General features: G+C 38.1%; 1 protein-coding gene across 11 annotated transcripts in view; it reads right to left on the bottom strand.

Annotated features, from left to right (window-relative positions):
* Positions 1 to 15005, bottom strand: part of DOCK7 (dedicator of cytokinesis 7) — a 98761-nt gene that overhangs the window by 58984 nt on the left and 24772 nt on the right. For all 11 annotated transcript variants that reach the window (XM_080603097.1, XM_080603095.1, XM_080603098.1 and 8 more), the window contains exons 5-14: positions 13986 to 14115; positions 13667 to 13879; positions 13177 to 13262; positions 10768 to 10834; positions 9435 to 9584; positions 7383 to 7463; positions 5601 to 5766; positions 4815 to 4957; positions 2504 to 2597; positions 713 to 875 (exon numbers count right to left, since the gene is read on the bottom strand). In XM_080603097.1, the coding sequence (XP_080459223.1) occupies positions 713 to 875; positions 2504 to 2597; positions 4815 to 4957; positions 5601 to 5766; positions 7383 to 7463; positions 9435 to 9584; positions 10768 to 10834; positions 13177 to 13262; positions 13667 to 13879; positions 13986 to 14115 (1293 nt within the window). The remainder of the gene's footprint in view (positions 1 to 712; positions 876 to 2503; positions 2598 to 4814; positions 4958 to 5600; positions 5767 to 7382; positions 7464 to 9434; positions 9585 to 10767; positions 10835 to 13176; positions 13263 to 13666; positions 13880 to 13985; positions 14116 to 15005) is intronic.

The raw sequence follows: 15005 nt of genomic DNA, 5'->3' as shown, positions 1-15005 counted from the left end.
TAAGAATCTGGTCTGTATTTATCCAGTTTTTATGACAAGAAGTAACTGATTTTGTAAGTTGGTGAAATTACTCAACTGAAGATGAAGGCAATGACATTCAGAAGTGTATTATCTTCAATGATACTGCGAAAAAACTTTAAATTAATAGAGGAAAAGTAATAAAAAGAAATCTACTCCCTACCTACACTTAGTTATAGAAAGGTTGTTGTTTTCTGAAATGCTTAAAAAAATATTCTTCTAGATCTTCGTATTTTTTTTAAAGCATTGTAAACAAGGAAATTTCCTTTAAATCAAAATGTAAATATGAATGGGATTATGCATTTTCTACATTTTTATCCCCCATTGTAAAGACAAAAATAAGCCACTTAAAGTGCCAGAAAGCAGTAAAACTGGTAAGAGAATGCTGGTTTTAGCGCACAGAAAAAAATTAAAACCTAGGCAAATTCGAAGAGAATTCAACTAAATTCCACTTTGAACTTTGCAAGACAGAGAAACCTCTCTCATGTCCCTGTTCATAGCCAAGTTTTACACAACCGTGTTCATCCCTAGACAACTGTGAATTTTCTGCTATGTCAGTCTGGACCCTTTCTGTCTCTCTGGCACAGCAGATCTACTGATGCAGCAAGTTTTGCAACAAACCAGATGATAAGATACGAATTTTTGGACCTGCCAATCTCAGGCTCTGAAATGTGAGATGTATTTCAAAACTAACCTGTACGTGGTATTTGGAACGTAGACATCCCTGGCAGGAAACTCCAGGATTTCTCTTGTAGGTCTAACTCTGCTGTCTGGGTAAAGTTTGACTTGCAGCAACTCCGGAGTTAGACAGTAATGGGGATTCTCTGGAGCTGGAGATATGTCTATCTTTAATTGAGCTGTAAGAAGAAAATGGTGTAATTATAATAAATATAAATTAAATATACATCAATAAAGCTTGTTCATGCTTTCTTTCTTTAGGTTAATATCCCATATATTAATTTCATAAATAAACAAGTGATAAATTACAGCCAATATGGATTTTTTAAACACAAGTAATAGTGAACGAAACTGATATCTAGGATGATCAGAGTACCAGCTAGTAACAACCAGCAGAAAAGAGGTATCTTTAATCTCAAATGCTGTTCTCATAGGCAGGTTGGGGAAATACAGTCTCTAATGCTACTAACCCAACTAGCACTAAAAACAATACTCAAAATCTCATCAGGAATCTTGCCTATCAAACTGAAAGGATATATCAGAAGTTGCTGAAACCTAATCTGCAACAAGATTTTTGAATATTTTCCTTAGCAAGTCAGCTGACAGTACTGACAGCACGCATTATTGGTGGATATCACTGAGGTTGGAATGACTGTGAAAATTTGGAGGACAGAAGAAGTGGAGAAATGGCATCAAATGATGAAGGTGAAACTCAATATAAGAGTGAAGGGCTTGCATTAAGGAGACACCACTCATACAGATATAGATATTAAAAAAAATGGTATGGATTAGGTCTGTAGAAAAGTGCTGTTTGACAACAGTGACAAAAAGCCAACATCCAGAAGAAAGCTACAACCGCTACAGAATCACAGAATATCCTTAGCTGGAAGGGACCCACACGGATAACTGAGTACAACTCATCCTAGGATATATTAGTGCAGTTTCATGTGTAAGACACTGGAGACAAATTTCTCTGCTTTGCTTGGTATAGAGGAGGTCTCAGAAGGAAGAGCGTACCCTGTTTAGAGCACCATGCTTGAAGAAAAGCATGGTTACATTAAAGAAGCTCAGGAACAGAGTAACTAAACCACAAGCAATTTTAAAATCACAAACTTTATCAAAGGGCTGAAAAAAAACCTTGAGTGGTTAGTCTACTACAAAATGGACATGAGTAAAAGTGAACTAGTAACAGTATTCAGGTATTTGAAAGGTTGTGATAACTGCCCTGAGGGCAGGACAGACCATAATCTGGTTACTTTTCAGAAAGATAATCTTAGAAAGTTTTCTTAATACCTAATCTCACCAGAGAGACACAGGAGTGCTGGGAGAGATAATCTACGGAAGCAGCAGAATTGCTGTCAATGGAGATTTTAAAGAGCAGGTTAAGTAAATATTGTCAGAAATAGCATAGGTCAGGGACTGGTGATGTTTCAATGCTGGCATGCTGGTGTTTCTATTTTTCTTTCTGAAACAGGAGATGAAATCTGTTCCTACTAACCAAGTGATAACCAGCAAAGAGACCTCCTCTCAGCTGGAGAGTAGCGTTTTACTCAGGGAAAGATAGGCTCCTCAGCACCTGCTAGGTTTGCTTCGGGGTTTGTATCCCCTTCTCACAGATGCTACTCAGCGTGGCAAAGCTGCATTTGAACATCAGTGAAAAAAACTGCCAAAATGCCACCTCTAGGATTGCTGTCAACAACTTCCCAGGTTTTCTTTCATCTACTTCCTTGTAAGAATTGGGTGGCAATTAGGAAGGACTAACTTAACAACCTTAACGTGCATAAGCCAGAAAGATCTTGCTCAATACCTGTGATGGGTCTCAATCTCCGTAATACTGATGATGGCCGTCTCATATCAGCAAGGAACTTGTACAAATCTTCATCGCTCAGGCGATCACCCTCCTGTTGGGTGTCAGGAAGAAAATGATTATCTACACAATCCTTGAGGACTGCAAGAACATGAATAAACCATCTGATACTGTAGTCTCCTCTGACATCAAAATGTACCTTCCCAGAACAAGGTGTTAACATTAACGTGCTAAATTACAGTTAATTTCTCCATCCCTTTTCCTTTCCTTTTTATCTTATTAATCATCGTGACAGCTGCAGGAACTTTTCAGTGAAAACCTTTTGTCTCCCCATCAATATTATCTTTTTTAAAACTGAGAATGGTTGTTAAAAGATTTCCCAAAAATATCCATTTTTTAGCAAGTATAATGGCTTGAAAAAATATCCATCATTCACATTGTGATCCTCCTTCCTTTTCCCCTGCCTTTTCTTTGGTACAAGTCTAAAACAGTCTTACTTGTCAAGAGGAGTGTTAATGCACAGTGGGAACTGGAAGGAGTTTGCTGTCAATCTTCCTTGTGCCACATTCTAGTAGCTCAAAATTTTGTTACAACACTATAGAAAATGTCACTTTGCCACCCTTTAGCTATCCAAAAGTAGAAGATACCCGATTATAAAGGTAATAAAACCCAATATGAAAGAAAAAGCAAATTGAAGGATAAAAATGCTCAGTAAAGTTAATCATTCTCAAAGATACTAAAGGAAGGGAAGATAAAAAATAATAGGTAAGAACAATTAAAAACTTAAAATCTTAAATCAACGTGTAGCAATTTTTAAATAAGAATAAAACAAACTGTTTCAAAGTAGTCCAGAGAGAACAAAGTAAATATATATGCTTTTGTAGATCATTACTTATTTAATGACCACGTTTAAACTGATGTGTATTACAAAAAGGGCTGCAGAACAAGGCCAGTGAATGGAATAGCTTCGTTAGCAATACTGTAATACTTTTTTCCCCTCACTTTTTAAGTTTTTGGTAAATACAAGACATAACTAGATTTTAACACCCTAAGTAAAAGGTACTTCCTGTACTGTTCTGTGTCACTGAGACCCCAAATATAACATTTGCAAACCCCAATTTCAGTCATACTGAGCTTCTTGAAAGCACTGAGCACAAGAGGCATGAGTCACCTTCCATTTACATGGTTTCCACCAGTATAACTTCATGCCCTGGATGACATTACTCCTTCTTTACACCAGTGAATTTAAGAGCAGACTTTGGATGGCTACCCACAGTGAAATTGGCAGGCAACCAAAACAATCAGAAAAAAGAGAGCTTAGTCAACTTGCAATATACAGAATACACATTTTTGTATTCCCAGCGATCAAGGAATCGGTCCAAAAAATATCTGGTTGTACACTATTAAATCCATTTTATACACAAAGGTGACATTCAAATAATAATTTTCCTTAACCAGATGTGGCATTAAGCAAACCTTAGAAAAAATTAATGAACTGAAACCATTTTCTAAGCTTAACTACAGATTTTATTCTATTTAATCATGTTTTCCACTGATTCTCAGGGAAATCCCAAGCTCTGGCTCAGGAGAGCTGCCACTCAGCAAAAAAGGCATGAGAAATGCCTTGTTTTCTTGGGCATCACTGGATGTGTCCAGGGAATTGATGCCAACCACAAATCACGTTGATGAAACTGTTTCTGAGCCTCCTGATGGTTCAAGAGGACTCTCTATCACCCAATGAAACTAAAGGAGTCAAGTGAACATCCTGATAGAGGCTATGCAACTCCTAGACGAGGACAAATATCTGGAATACTTTTTGTCACATACTAACCTCCAAAAGTTATCTTTGGCTTTTGTGCACCTGCTTCTATGAACATTTTGCCAAATATGCTTACCAAAAGTCCAAACTGTGATTTTTCCAGTGCACGTTAGAAAAATCTGGAGCAAAATAAACCGACATTCTTCTGGGGAGACCCATTTCTATGGGTTAGAATGGTTAACTCTCTGAGCCATAATGATGCTTCATCATTGAAGTCAAAAACAGCTAATAGTTTCAAGTTCTGTAATGTAATTATTCACAGTAAACTTCTTGAAAGAATCCACCAACCAACTGCGGACCTGCTGGTGGCAGGATAAGCACACAGTGTAATAAACCCACTGCATGTTGTTCAGAGGTATCTTGTGATGAGGGAACAGACATTGCATGCACTGAAAGCATCACAAAGTACTCATTCAGGTCTAACCTAACTTCACATGATCAAATAACTCTGCCCAAGAAGCAACTTCCTAATTAGGTAGCTTCATACAATACCTGCTTAAAGAAGTTTGTCACTGTCAGAGTAGCTGGTCTAAAACTGGTCAAATTGCAAGCCTCGTCACCGCTTGTGGTTCTCTCTAACGAACGCCTCCCAACAATACTGGAATTCCGTCTCTCTGACCACGATCCTTTGCGTTCTTCAAAAAACAAAAAGGGAGAGAAATTAACAAAGAAAAACAATTGTCCAAGAGCCTACCAAGCAGGATTTTCTACACAAGAAGATAGCTGCTGCCTTTGGAAATTATGCAATAAGCGTGATAGAAGAGGTGGTTATGCTAAGACAATCACACTCCTGAGGCATCAGGAGGCTATGAAGCACAGCTGACTACTTCTGCTCCTCTCACAGCAACCTCACCCCAGTGCCTTACTGCTATTATAAAAGTCTCTATCATGTGGAGATTTATGTATTTCTCTTGCTCTGAAAGATGATGAAGTTGGCAGTTTTGGGGATGCTGAAGAGCAGTTTCAGATGAGCCGTGTGGTTCACAAAGATTAATCCACTCCTTTGGAAAATGTTCATCAGCCTGTAACACTCTCTCAGTTAGAAGCCTGGCTTTAAATAATATAACAGATGGTTTGCTTGTAAAATCCTTGAAAGATAAATCCATTTGTTATGATGGACTTTGCTGTTTTATTTCAACCACGACCCAACACTATCAGAAGGCCTAGAGCAGGGGAGGGGAAGTGATAAAAGGAGCAACAGCAGACAGTGCATGAAGCAAGACTTCAGTATACTCTGGATTTGACCACACTCCCTTATGCAGATGCCATATACTGTACCTCCTGTGCCAACTTCTACTTCTGTGGAATCTCTTTCCAAACTTCCAGCGCTACTCACAATGTTCATTAAATGAATGGCTGTCCAGGCAAAAGGCATTCGGTATTTGCCTAGTCTTTGGCAAAACTGTTCTGCCTGGCACTTCAGTTTTTCCAACTTCTCTTTATTCTGCGAAGAAAGTTTAAACCCAAACCATTAAAAAGAAAGGAATACAAACAAAGGTTCAGTTAGCAAAATCACTACGTAACAATGGCATCTGTTCTAGCTTGAAATGATTTTGTGCTTCGATCATGCCTTCTAGAGGAAGATCACTATTATACAAACAGTCTTCTGCTTCACTACACTGCCATCAGGCCAACAGTACCAGGTACAGGACAGCCTGACCGTCAGAGCAGCTGACTTTATGCTCTTCAGCTTCCTGAGCAGCCTGTCAAATCCCAGTGAGCTCATCTGGCCCACTGCTCTTTCAAGAAAAACTGAATTTTACTCTGCGAGATCTGAAATGGCCTCCCTTAATCAGGTGCTCAGATCATCTGGAATTGCTTGGGAAGCAGAAAACATTCCTCAAAGAAGCAGTACCATACTCATGTTATTGAGAAAAAGAGGATACAAAAGGACTTTGCCATGATTCTGCATTTTAAACAGCAAATCTTTGCTTCAGAAAGGCTGCTCTCTACAGTCCTTTAAAAAGCCCACAGACAGGGAGCTGGATAACAGACAGCTCTGCTACCTGCATTCTTCTCGCATGTTCAGCACATGCTTATGCACCTTGCTGCGAAGGAGACCTTGCAAAAATCAACCTTCTAACCTACATTTCCAAGCATCCTGCAAAGCCAACTCCAAAATTTCACGTAAGCACATTCCAACTTGTCAATCACAGGAAACATAGGGGTTTTTACTTCTGTTATCTAAACACTTCAGGTGGAAGATAGCCATTTTTCACATTTTGGTGCAGTGACGTAAAGACAGAGATAGACAAAAAATGTTAGCTTCTTCAGCTAGAAATACATTAGAACTTTAGGAACCACAACTTTGTCAGCACTTTGGGGCAGGCCCATGCCATCCACTGCACTCTAGAGGACAATGTGCAAATTGCTGAAGACAAGAATTAAAGGAGCATTGTTAATGAAAAAAAAAGGAACACTAAAATTAATTTTTTTTTCATCTACCCTTAGTACATGTAAAAATAGCAGCTTTATCCTGCTGTTGAGTATGGTCTTGCTTCACAGTATTAGCAAAAAGAAAAAAACAGAAGAAAACAGCGGAAAAAAAGAATCAGAAACACATTGCGATTGAAAACCAGACTTGATGGAGAATGTCCTGTTAACATATTTCATCAGCTTGTAACCCTTCTAGAGCAAGGGAGAGGTACTAAGATGGAGTTAAGCTGCAGATGCAATGGACGAATTGAAATTTTACTGCAAATTCACATCAAAGGCTGCCTCCACTTGACCCAGCCATAAGCGCACAGCTGATCCTTTGGGACAGGGAATTACAGATGACTGAGCTTGATGCTCACCACATGTCTCCCCTGTCAGCTACAAAAACTGATGACCTTTAACTACTCTCCCCCCATAAGGCATCAAGATTCAAGGGTCTTTGACTCTTCTTTGGCCTTTAGAATATGACTAGCTTCTTAATTAAAAACAGATCCTTTTAACAACAGGAACAGTATCAATGACTGTTGAGTCCAAGGTGAAAGAAAATACCCTGACTGCTTAATTTGTTAATAACAAAATGTCTTAAAATGCTCATAGCCAAATTTAAACTTCAACAAATCTTACCTTTGCTGCATCAGATTCTTTAAAAATCATGTAAGGCTCTGCACATTCCCCAATATCTCCCTGCTGTAATACTTTTTCAAGCTGAGAAGGGAAAATGAACCATTATAAGGACATGTATCCAGCAAGGATTGTTAAATTAAACAAACACTAGGAAGCAAAAACATTCTTTCAGAAGAATTGACACTTGATTTCCCTTTGTGAGTCAGAAACAACCACTACACTCAATTTGTTAGAGCCATTAAGTTCCCAGATCTCCAGCTATAATTGGATCACAAGTGTAAAACATAGGTTCAAAGGGAACATATACCAACTCACTTTGGTTTCCTATGTTCTAGAGCCACTTTCAGCCCATTTTTAAGGTTTTATCAACAGCTTACATTGTCTTCAGCATCATCATTTTCCGAAGACTGTTCTTATTTCTGGTCTCCTTATTAAGGAGCTATTGCAGCAGCACAAGACAGTGTCTCAGTTGTGTTCAGCTAAACAAGCAGTATTTTAAATCAGCGTGTTTTCAAATGAAATAATGGATAACAATTTTTAAAATACATATAAGTAAAAGAGTAGATATTCGTTTCTGAAGGCTCTGAATAAGTCAATGTTGACATAGCAAGAAACTGTTTAACGCTCAGCTTTTGACAGAAATACTTCTTCCCTATCACAAACATGAAGACTGTTCTTTTAGAAGCATCCTGCCCCTCCATTGCACGCCTACTACCATACACATACTGTTGTTAGACTAAAAAATCTTTAATCTTCTCCCATGCTTATAAAGTGCCATTCATACTTGTCAATTAGTACAGCTACAAGATACACATTATAAAGAACAAGACTACTTCCCGTCAAATCTTGCACTCCCTGATGAGTTTATGCTAGCAATAGCAGCTGTCTGAAAAGTGGTTTCATAGTGAATAACATCAGTAAGTCCCATGGAAAAATTCACCTGGTAAGGCATGCTATGCATCTGTCTTCTTTATCCCTAACTTTATCCTTTTCATCATCAAATCAAAAAACCACCTAAGTAAATCACTACCAGCTCCTCTCGGATCACTGGTTTTACAATCACTGATGTGCAGTCATGAGCTCCTTTGGTCAGATCCCCATCTCAGAAACAGGGCGTTATCTTCTCCTCATATCTTGTGCAAATCAGAGGAGTGAATATGTGTACACAGGCGGAACGTGATTTTTAGAAGGGATTCAGAAACTTGTACGAGAAATGGAACTCAGATTATACTCCAAAACTCTGAAAGCATTTTTCTCACCTGGGACTCTTCTGTCATGCCAGAAAGCCCTAATTCATTTTCAAAAGCTTACTCCTCATCTAAAACGCAGTACATGAAGACCTTGCACAGAACACAGTCAACAATGTTCTCAAAAAACTTTACTAGGAGGCAATGTAACCAACCACTGCCTGTGAACCAAAAGTATGCACTGAAATCCCCTTTTTACAATAGGATAATTTTTATGCAGAGACTGGCCAAAAAAACTGATTCAAATGCCAAAGTAAACTACTAACCCTTGTCTGCTCTTTCAATCAAATGAAAGAAAACTTCTCTCTTCATATACTTTATTCCAGGAGTAACCAATGTGGCTTTTAATTTCAGTTACGGACCTCACTATCTTAGCAAATTCAATGTGTAAAGACATTTGAACATCTGCCTTAAGGGCATATATCGTTTTTGAAACGAGATTCAGATCAAGACATATTTTTGAATCACTCACTTATTCCTAGTTTTAGGAAGTCATCACATTGTTTCACCAAAACCAAGGTCAAAACCCAGAAAAATACTCTATATCAAGCAAACATTTGTGCTTTTTTCAGTTTTTCAATAACAATGTATACCCCCACTGAACTGTTCCTGTTACAAAAGAACTTAATGTACCAAATAAGAATATTTGAAACAAAACAAAATGTTGTGGTTCCAACATTTATATTTTTGAAAATAGAATGCTGCTCTCCAAGTGTTAATAAGTCAGGTAGTCAATCACACTTGGTTTTATTTTATTTAAAATAGAAGAGACAACAGAAATTAAAATTTCTCCAGTATTTCTTACCTTTATTACCAGAAAGACATCTTGAGAGGGGTAAGTAATAGAAAATATGGCAGATCTGGCCAGCGTGGATATAGCAGCGGGGGGGACATGTGGACGAAGCATTCCCTTCATTTGTTCAGAATTTAAATCAAAGTAGAAATTTTCTGAAATCTAAAGAAGAAATAGGTTAGCTTCAAGCAATACTTATCCTTTATATATTCCTGGAAATCTTTACAAACGTAACAGACAACTTCAAAACACATGCAAAAAAAACTCCACCAACAGTGCTTCCTTTCAAATCCAGGCATAAAAAGGAAAAATAATGACCTTTTCATTATGAAATAAAAGCAGAACAGTAGCAAAAGAGAAAAGAAGTGGAGCAAATAATAGACACTGCTTATAAAGTTTTGTCTACCTCCTGTAAGGTACGTAGTTACAGGACTAGAAAATACAATTGCTATCTAAATTGAAAATATCAAAGTATTGAAATAGTAAATGATCTTTAAGATCCTTCACAGAAAAAAATAATGCATCTGGAAGGAAATAGTGAGCTCTTCATGCTGAAACGCAAAATCCTCTACTGTATCAAGGCTTCAAAGCCAAAATGAACGTGAGCTGGTTATCAACACCAGAGGTCACTACAGAACTGACTACGTGAGAGAAAAAAAATGTATTCACAAGATGATAAAATTGGCTTATGAAATGTGATTTAAATATTAAACAAAGTTCACATAATATTCCACATACTCATCTATACAACTTAAAACTCAATGCATTAAATTCAAGTCTTAAAGAGATAAATGTCAAAATGCATATTAGCAATACTAAAGAGGAAAATGTTAGAGATATCTTGAATTAGGAAAACTAAGAGACTTCAGATATTAAATGCAGAACATAAATAGGAGAATAAATGAATTTTGCATTTTTCATAAATTAGATATTGAAGAGACTGCTCAGCTTTGTTTTGATTTTAGCATGTATTAAAATGTTACTCGGTCACAAACCACACTGAATCACAACGAAGAGAAGAAGAAAGTCTTCAACAGAAGAAAAACCTACTGAAACCTTTTATTTAGACTAACACTTTTGAAATCCAAGATCAGAAAATATATATATTCTGATTTCAGGCACTCACATATTAAATAATATTTTTAGAAAAGTGGTTATACTTCAATTGTGTTACTAAGCAGAATTAAAACACATAAGAAGGTACATGGAATTCTTTCATCATTCTTCCAACCGCTAGTATGTCACTGTCTTCTTAACAGTTTGTTTTCAGAATTAATCCCCTCCATTTTTTTTAACATAGGTTTGTAATGTTTCCATTGAAATGTAAGGTAATAAAAAAACCTACCTTTTTCTTTTCTTTAACATCATACAAAGCCAAACTTGCAAAAATGGGCTCAATTTCTATCTCGAATCTTGATAGAAAGAAAAACATAAAAATCACTTGACTTGCATTTTGTAAGAAAATAAATAACAACCAACCCACTCCCCAAACCCTTTCTGGGTAAGGTGAAAGCTGACCACTGTTAGCTGAAATGTCAGGAATAGCTGAGCCAAGCTAAAGGCTTCCTCCTCCTGGAAAGGTAGGTCTCACTCACCACGCTTCTCCTCACCTGTCCCAGTCCTCTGCATTGCCTCTGCTCTCTTACACCAAGAAACACCTTTCTAAAATTTCAAGTCATTGACCAAACAGGAAGGTACATTTCATGTCCTGGGAATCTAATCCCAACATCTATAAATTCTTTTATCCTCTACTAGTTGAAAGCTTGAAAGCTGAACAGATGAACGTAAGAGTTTCCTTAATGAAGGGAAACTATTACTTGGGATAGCTGTAGTGCTTGCCTCCTCCAATTACCCCAAGAAGCTGTCCTGTGTGCTAACATACTAGGGCTCACGTGTTGGTATGGCTAAATAGCCAACTGCTCCTCCTGGCATTACTGATGAGAAAGCTCCTTCCTCTGGAAGAGCTGGGGACAGTTATTGTGTCATTTTTCTGCTTTTCACTATTTGCCAGAAAATACCAGTATCTCAAAAGCTTTCAGGAAGATGTCAGTTTTTCAGAGTAACTTTTATCAAGGAAGTTTTTCACGGAAACCAGAACATCACATAGTGCAATGGATATGGCATCCATCCCAGACAGACTATAAAACTAAACCTTTTAGTCAGTGCCACTGTACCTTTGGCCTAATGGCATTCAAGCATTTGTGCTAACTGAACCAATCAAAACAAAAACAAACAAACAAACAACAACAAAAAAAAAACATTAAATTACCAAATTGCACTAAACTCATTGTAAACTCACATGGGATGCTGAAGAAATTAAAATAATAATAATAATAATTGAGCAGGGACTGAAATGCTGTTCTCCTGCCTGCACAGCTTCCCCATGCAACTAATGCCTGATCCCTGGTGGCATCTCCCAGCGCCTGGCATCCAGGTCTGAGATTTTCAGCCTGGAATTCTCTTTGCCACCAGGCAGAACGACATACAGGACCACATCATCAAACAGGTATTTTGTCTAGTTCTGCAACAAAGGTGAGATTAACCTGAAAATGACCCTGCTTAGGTCATCTGAAATAGAAAGGTAACCTTTCTATGTTACCCATGTTTCTCCTTAGACTGAAAAATTCCCTGGGGAAGAGACTACATACTACTTTTTGTGCCATTACAATAGCACAATCTTGGATGCTAGCTATTAAAACAGTAATGTTTCAGAGATTATTGTGGTACACAAACAAGCACGTACTTTGGCAGATTTGCTATAAATTTGCAGTCAGCAAGAGGTGCTCAAATAGCAGAAATTATTAATTTCTAGAATTTAACTTATTTATGCTAAAGACACCATTCTTTGGAGATGAAGCTCCACTGCTACTGCATATTATGTTGTTCCAGTTCATAAAAGGCTGCAAAATCAGTTCATCTCTACGGCTATATTAGGTCCTGGAGTACTCTGTGAGTAGGAGCTATGTCCCACACATATATCTCAGTTATGAGCCGCAATGTAGTCTAACTGGAGTTCTCTAATAAGAAGGGTTGACCTAACTGAGGACACAGAAGATGAATACAGCAGTGTGGAAAATCAGTTTTGTACTTTATTTCTCCAAGGGAATAACAGTAAAATTTTACCTTGTGTTATTAGAGAAGAGTTATAGGCAATGAACCAGCTGCAGGTAACCCTATATTCAGGAGCTTCACTTCATTAAACTTGTTTAACAGGTCTCTATTCCTCCAGTTAATGCTGGCTAAGTATATAAAGTCCTCACTCTTAAAGGGACACAGTCAAGGTTGTTGAGCCTAAACTTTGGCAAATCTTTGATTTGCTTACGTTGTAAGGCTTTAGTCTTACGTTTTAAGGCTCAAGAATTATTAATTTGTTTTTTCCCCATTTAAATATCCTTGTTAGAGCTGAACACCAATGGCTGGTCAATTGCAGAGCCCTGTACAAGCACAGTGATACGGGACAGGTATAGCTACAGACTTGCTGAAAACAAATGCAAAAAAATGCCAAGGAAGGTAAATACTTTTATGTCACATCAATATAAAGGAAGTCTTGAAGATAAACCAAGTCTGATGCACACTGCCCTGTAAGTTACCCTTTACAGAATTAACCTTTAAGCCTATAACCAAATTAAACAAAGTTACATCACTTTAAGGGTAATAAACAAGGCAGCAAAGTACTTCCAGGTGCATGTGGATACAACAGCAGATTTAAATTCTCCATTCCTGTAATGCAGCTGTCTGTTGGAGTGATACTTACTTAAGGGACAAACACTTCACCAGGAGTCTTTGGCCAAAGTGTTCTTTGGGTACTTCGGGGACACTAAGTCGTTCTATAGGCTCCTCCTGAAATTTGTCACAGGAACAGCCATTTAGACACAAGACTTGTACAAACCACTCATACCATTATGAAGCAAGTACATGCATCATTTTTTTTCTCTTAATACACTAGCACCAATCTAATCTAAGGTTTACCAGTGTATTGTATTCACCAGCAGTTATATGTTAAAATTCCCCTAATGTTTCTACATTATAGAGGACTGGATAACCATAAAGTAAAATCTTCAGAACGTAGTATGTATGGCAAGACAGCATGCTGAAAAAAACATGACTCCAGCAAAATAGCGAAGGTTCTCATGGAAATTAAACAGAGGTGATCTTAACTCCTCTAAATCAATTGCAGACTGACAGATTTCACATTCCCTATATCCTCCACTTTTTTAATCTCACCCACATCCATATAAAAATACCTCATCTGGTGCTGGGTGTAGTGCAAAAAGCTCCTTATGCCTATTGGACTTCCTCTGATCTTCATTGTGGTGGTCAATCTCTTCGTTTGGGGTTCGGTCCAGTAGGTTTGGGAGAAGTGCGTCTGGAAGGGAGTTCTTCAGATCAAAAATACTGCATGCCCAGCTGCCCCGGGGAGTGTCGTCAATCGACATTGAACGTCGCTTAAGGTCATCCTGAGATTCAACAAATTAAAAGCAACTTATAATGGGAAAGGGACTGCACTTTTAAAATGCAACTATAAATCAGGTTTTATGTAGCAAGGTTTCAAAGGTACGTTACTTGTTCGTCCTGGTAACTGTTGCCATCTGGAGCTTCATCAGACTCAAAGACCTGTTTGGGGAGCCCCTTTTGCCTCTCCTTCTGTTTGTCTAAAGTGTTGGGATTAAATCCAGTCCCCAATTTGTGGTACCTAAAAACAAAGTATTTCAAGTGCATTGTTAGCATTCTTTTTGATCCCAAACCCAGAAGCAGAATAGCAGAACAAACCCAGTATTATCAGCGTGGGGCATCTCAAAGCATAAACTGCTCTCTGCAAACAGTATTTCCAGTCACTGTCCGCTGTAGCTGGGTAACAATCCCACAAGCAGTATTCCTGTACTACACTGTGACTCTGTTCAATTATAAAGCCACGCTGGGTGATGTCCAAGGAAGTATTATCAATGCCCAATTATGGGCATCATAAAACGTGCAATTGTAATGCCAAGCTTAAACCAACAATAACGCGGGGACAGAAGGCCAGCAGTTCTGCTGAAGCAGGAATTGGCTAGCAGCAGAGAACATGAATATCCTGAAAACCAACGCATCGGCTTCAGGTAGGACAGCATGAAGCACGAGGTCCTGAGCACACTGGAAAACATTTGAGTGTTTGAGACCAACTGAAATGAGAATCTTCCCACAGCATCTTTTTAAACAGAATCGGGTCCTTCAGAACAATCCAAAGCTTAAGAGCACTTGCTAGTAAACAGTCTGTCTGCTGTTGCTGACAAGATCAGACCTCTTTGACTAACAAATTTTTGGATACCAAATGGCACCGTCTATATTTACCCACACATATGGCCACAGCCACAGCGTCCTTACAATACAAACTCTTAAGTCAGTTCCTGAAGTAGTGCTGGGGTCACATCTAGAATTAATTGTTCATATCCTGCCCTGTTACTAAAATTAAGACAGAAGGATAAACAGGCATGGCAAACGCATGGACGTGCTAGCAGTGAATAATGAAAGGGAGGTGAAAAAGTTGGAAAGTGTTTTCCTCACTAGGCTATACTTCCTGAGAGCTGAACAATGCAATCTGTACAA

The sequence above is a fragment of the Anser brachyrhynchus genome (assembly GCF_964034855.1).
Source record: "Anser brachyrhynchus genome assembly, chromosome: 8".
Classification (NCBI taxonomy): Eukaryota; Metazoa; Chordata; class Aves; order Anseriformes; family Anatidae; genus Anser; species Anser brachyrhynchus.
This window is presented reverse-complemented; position numbering and strand designations above follow the sequence as displayed.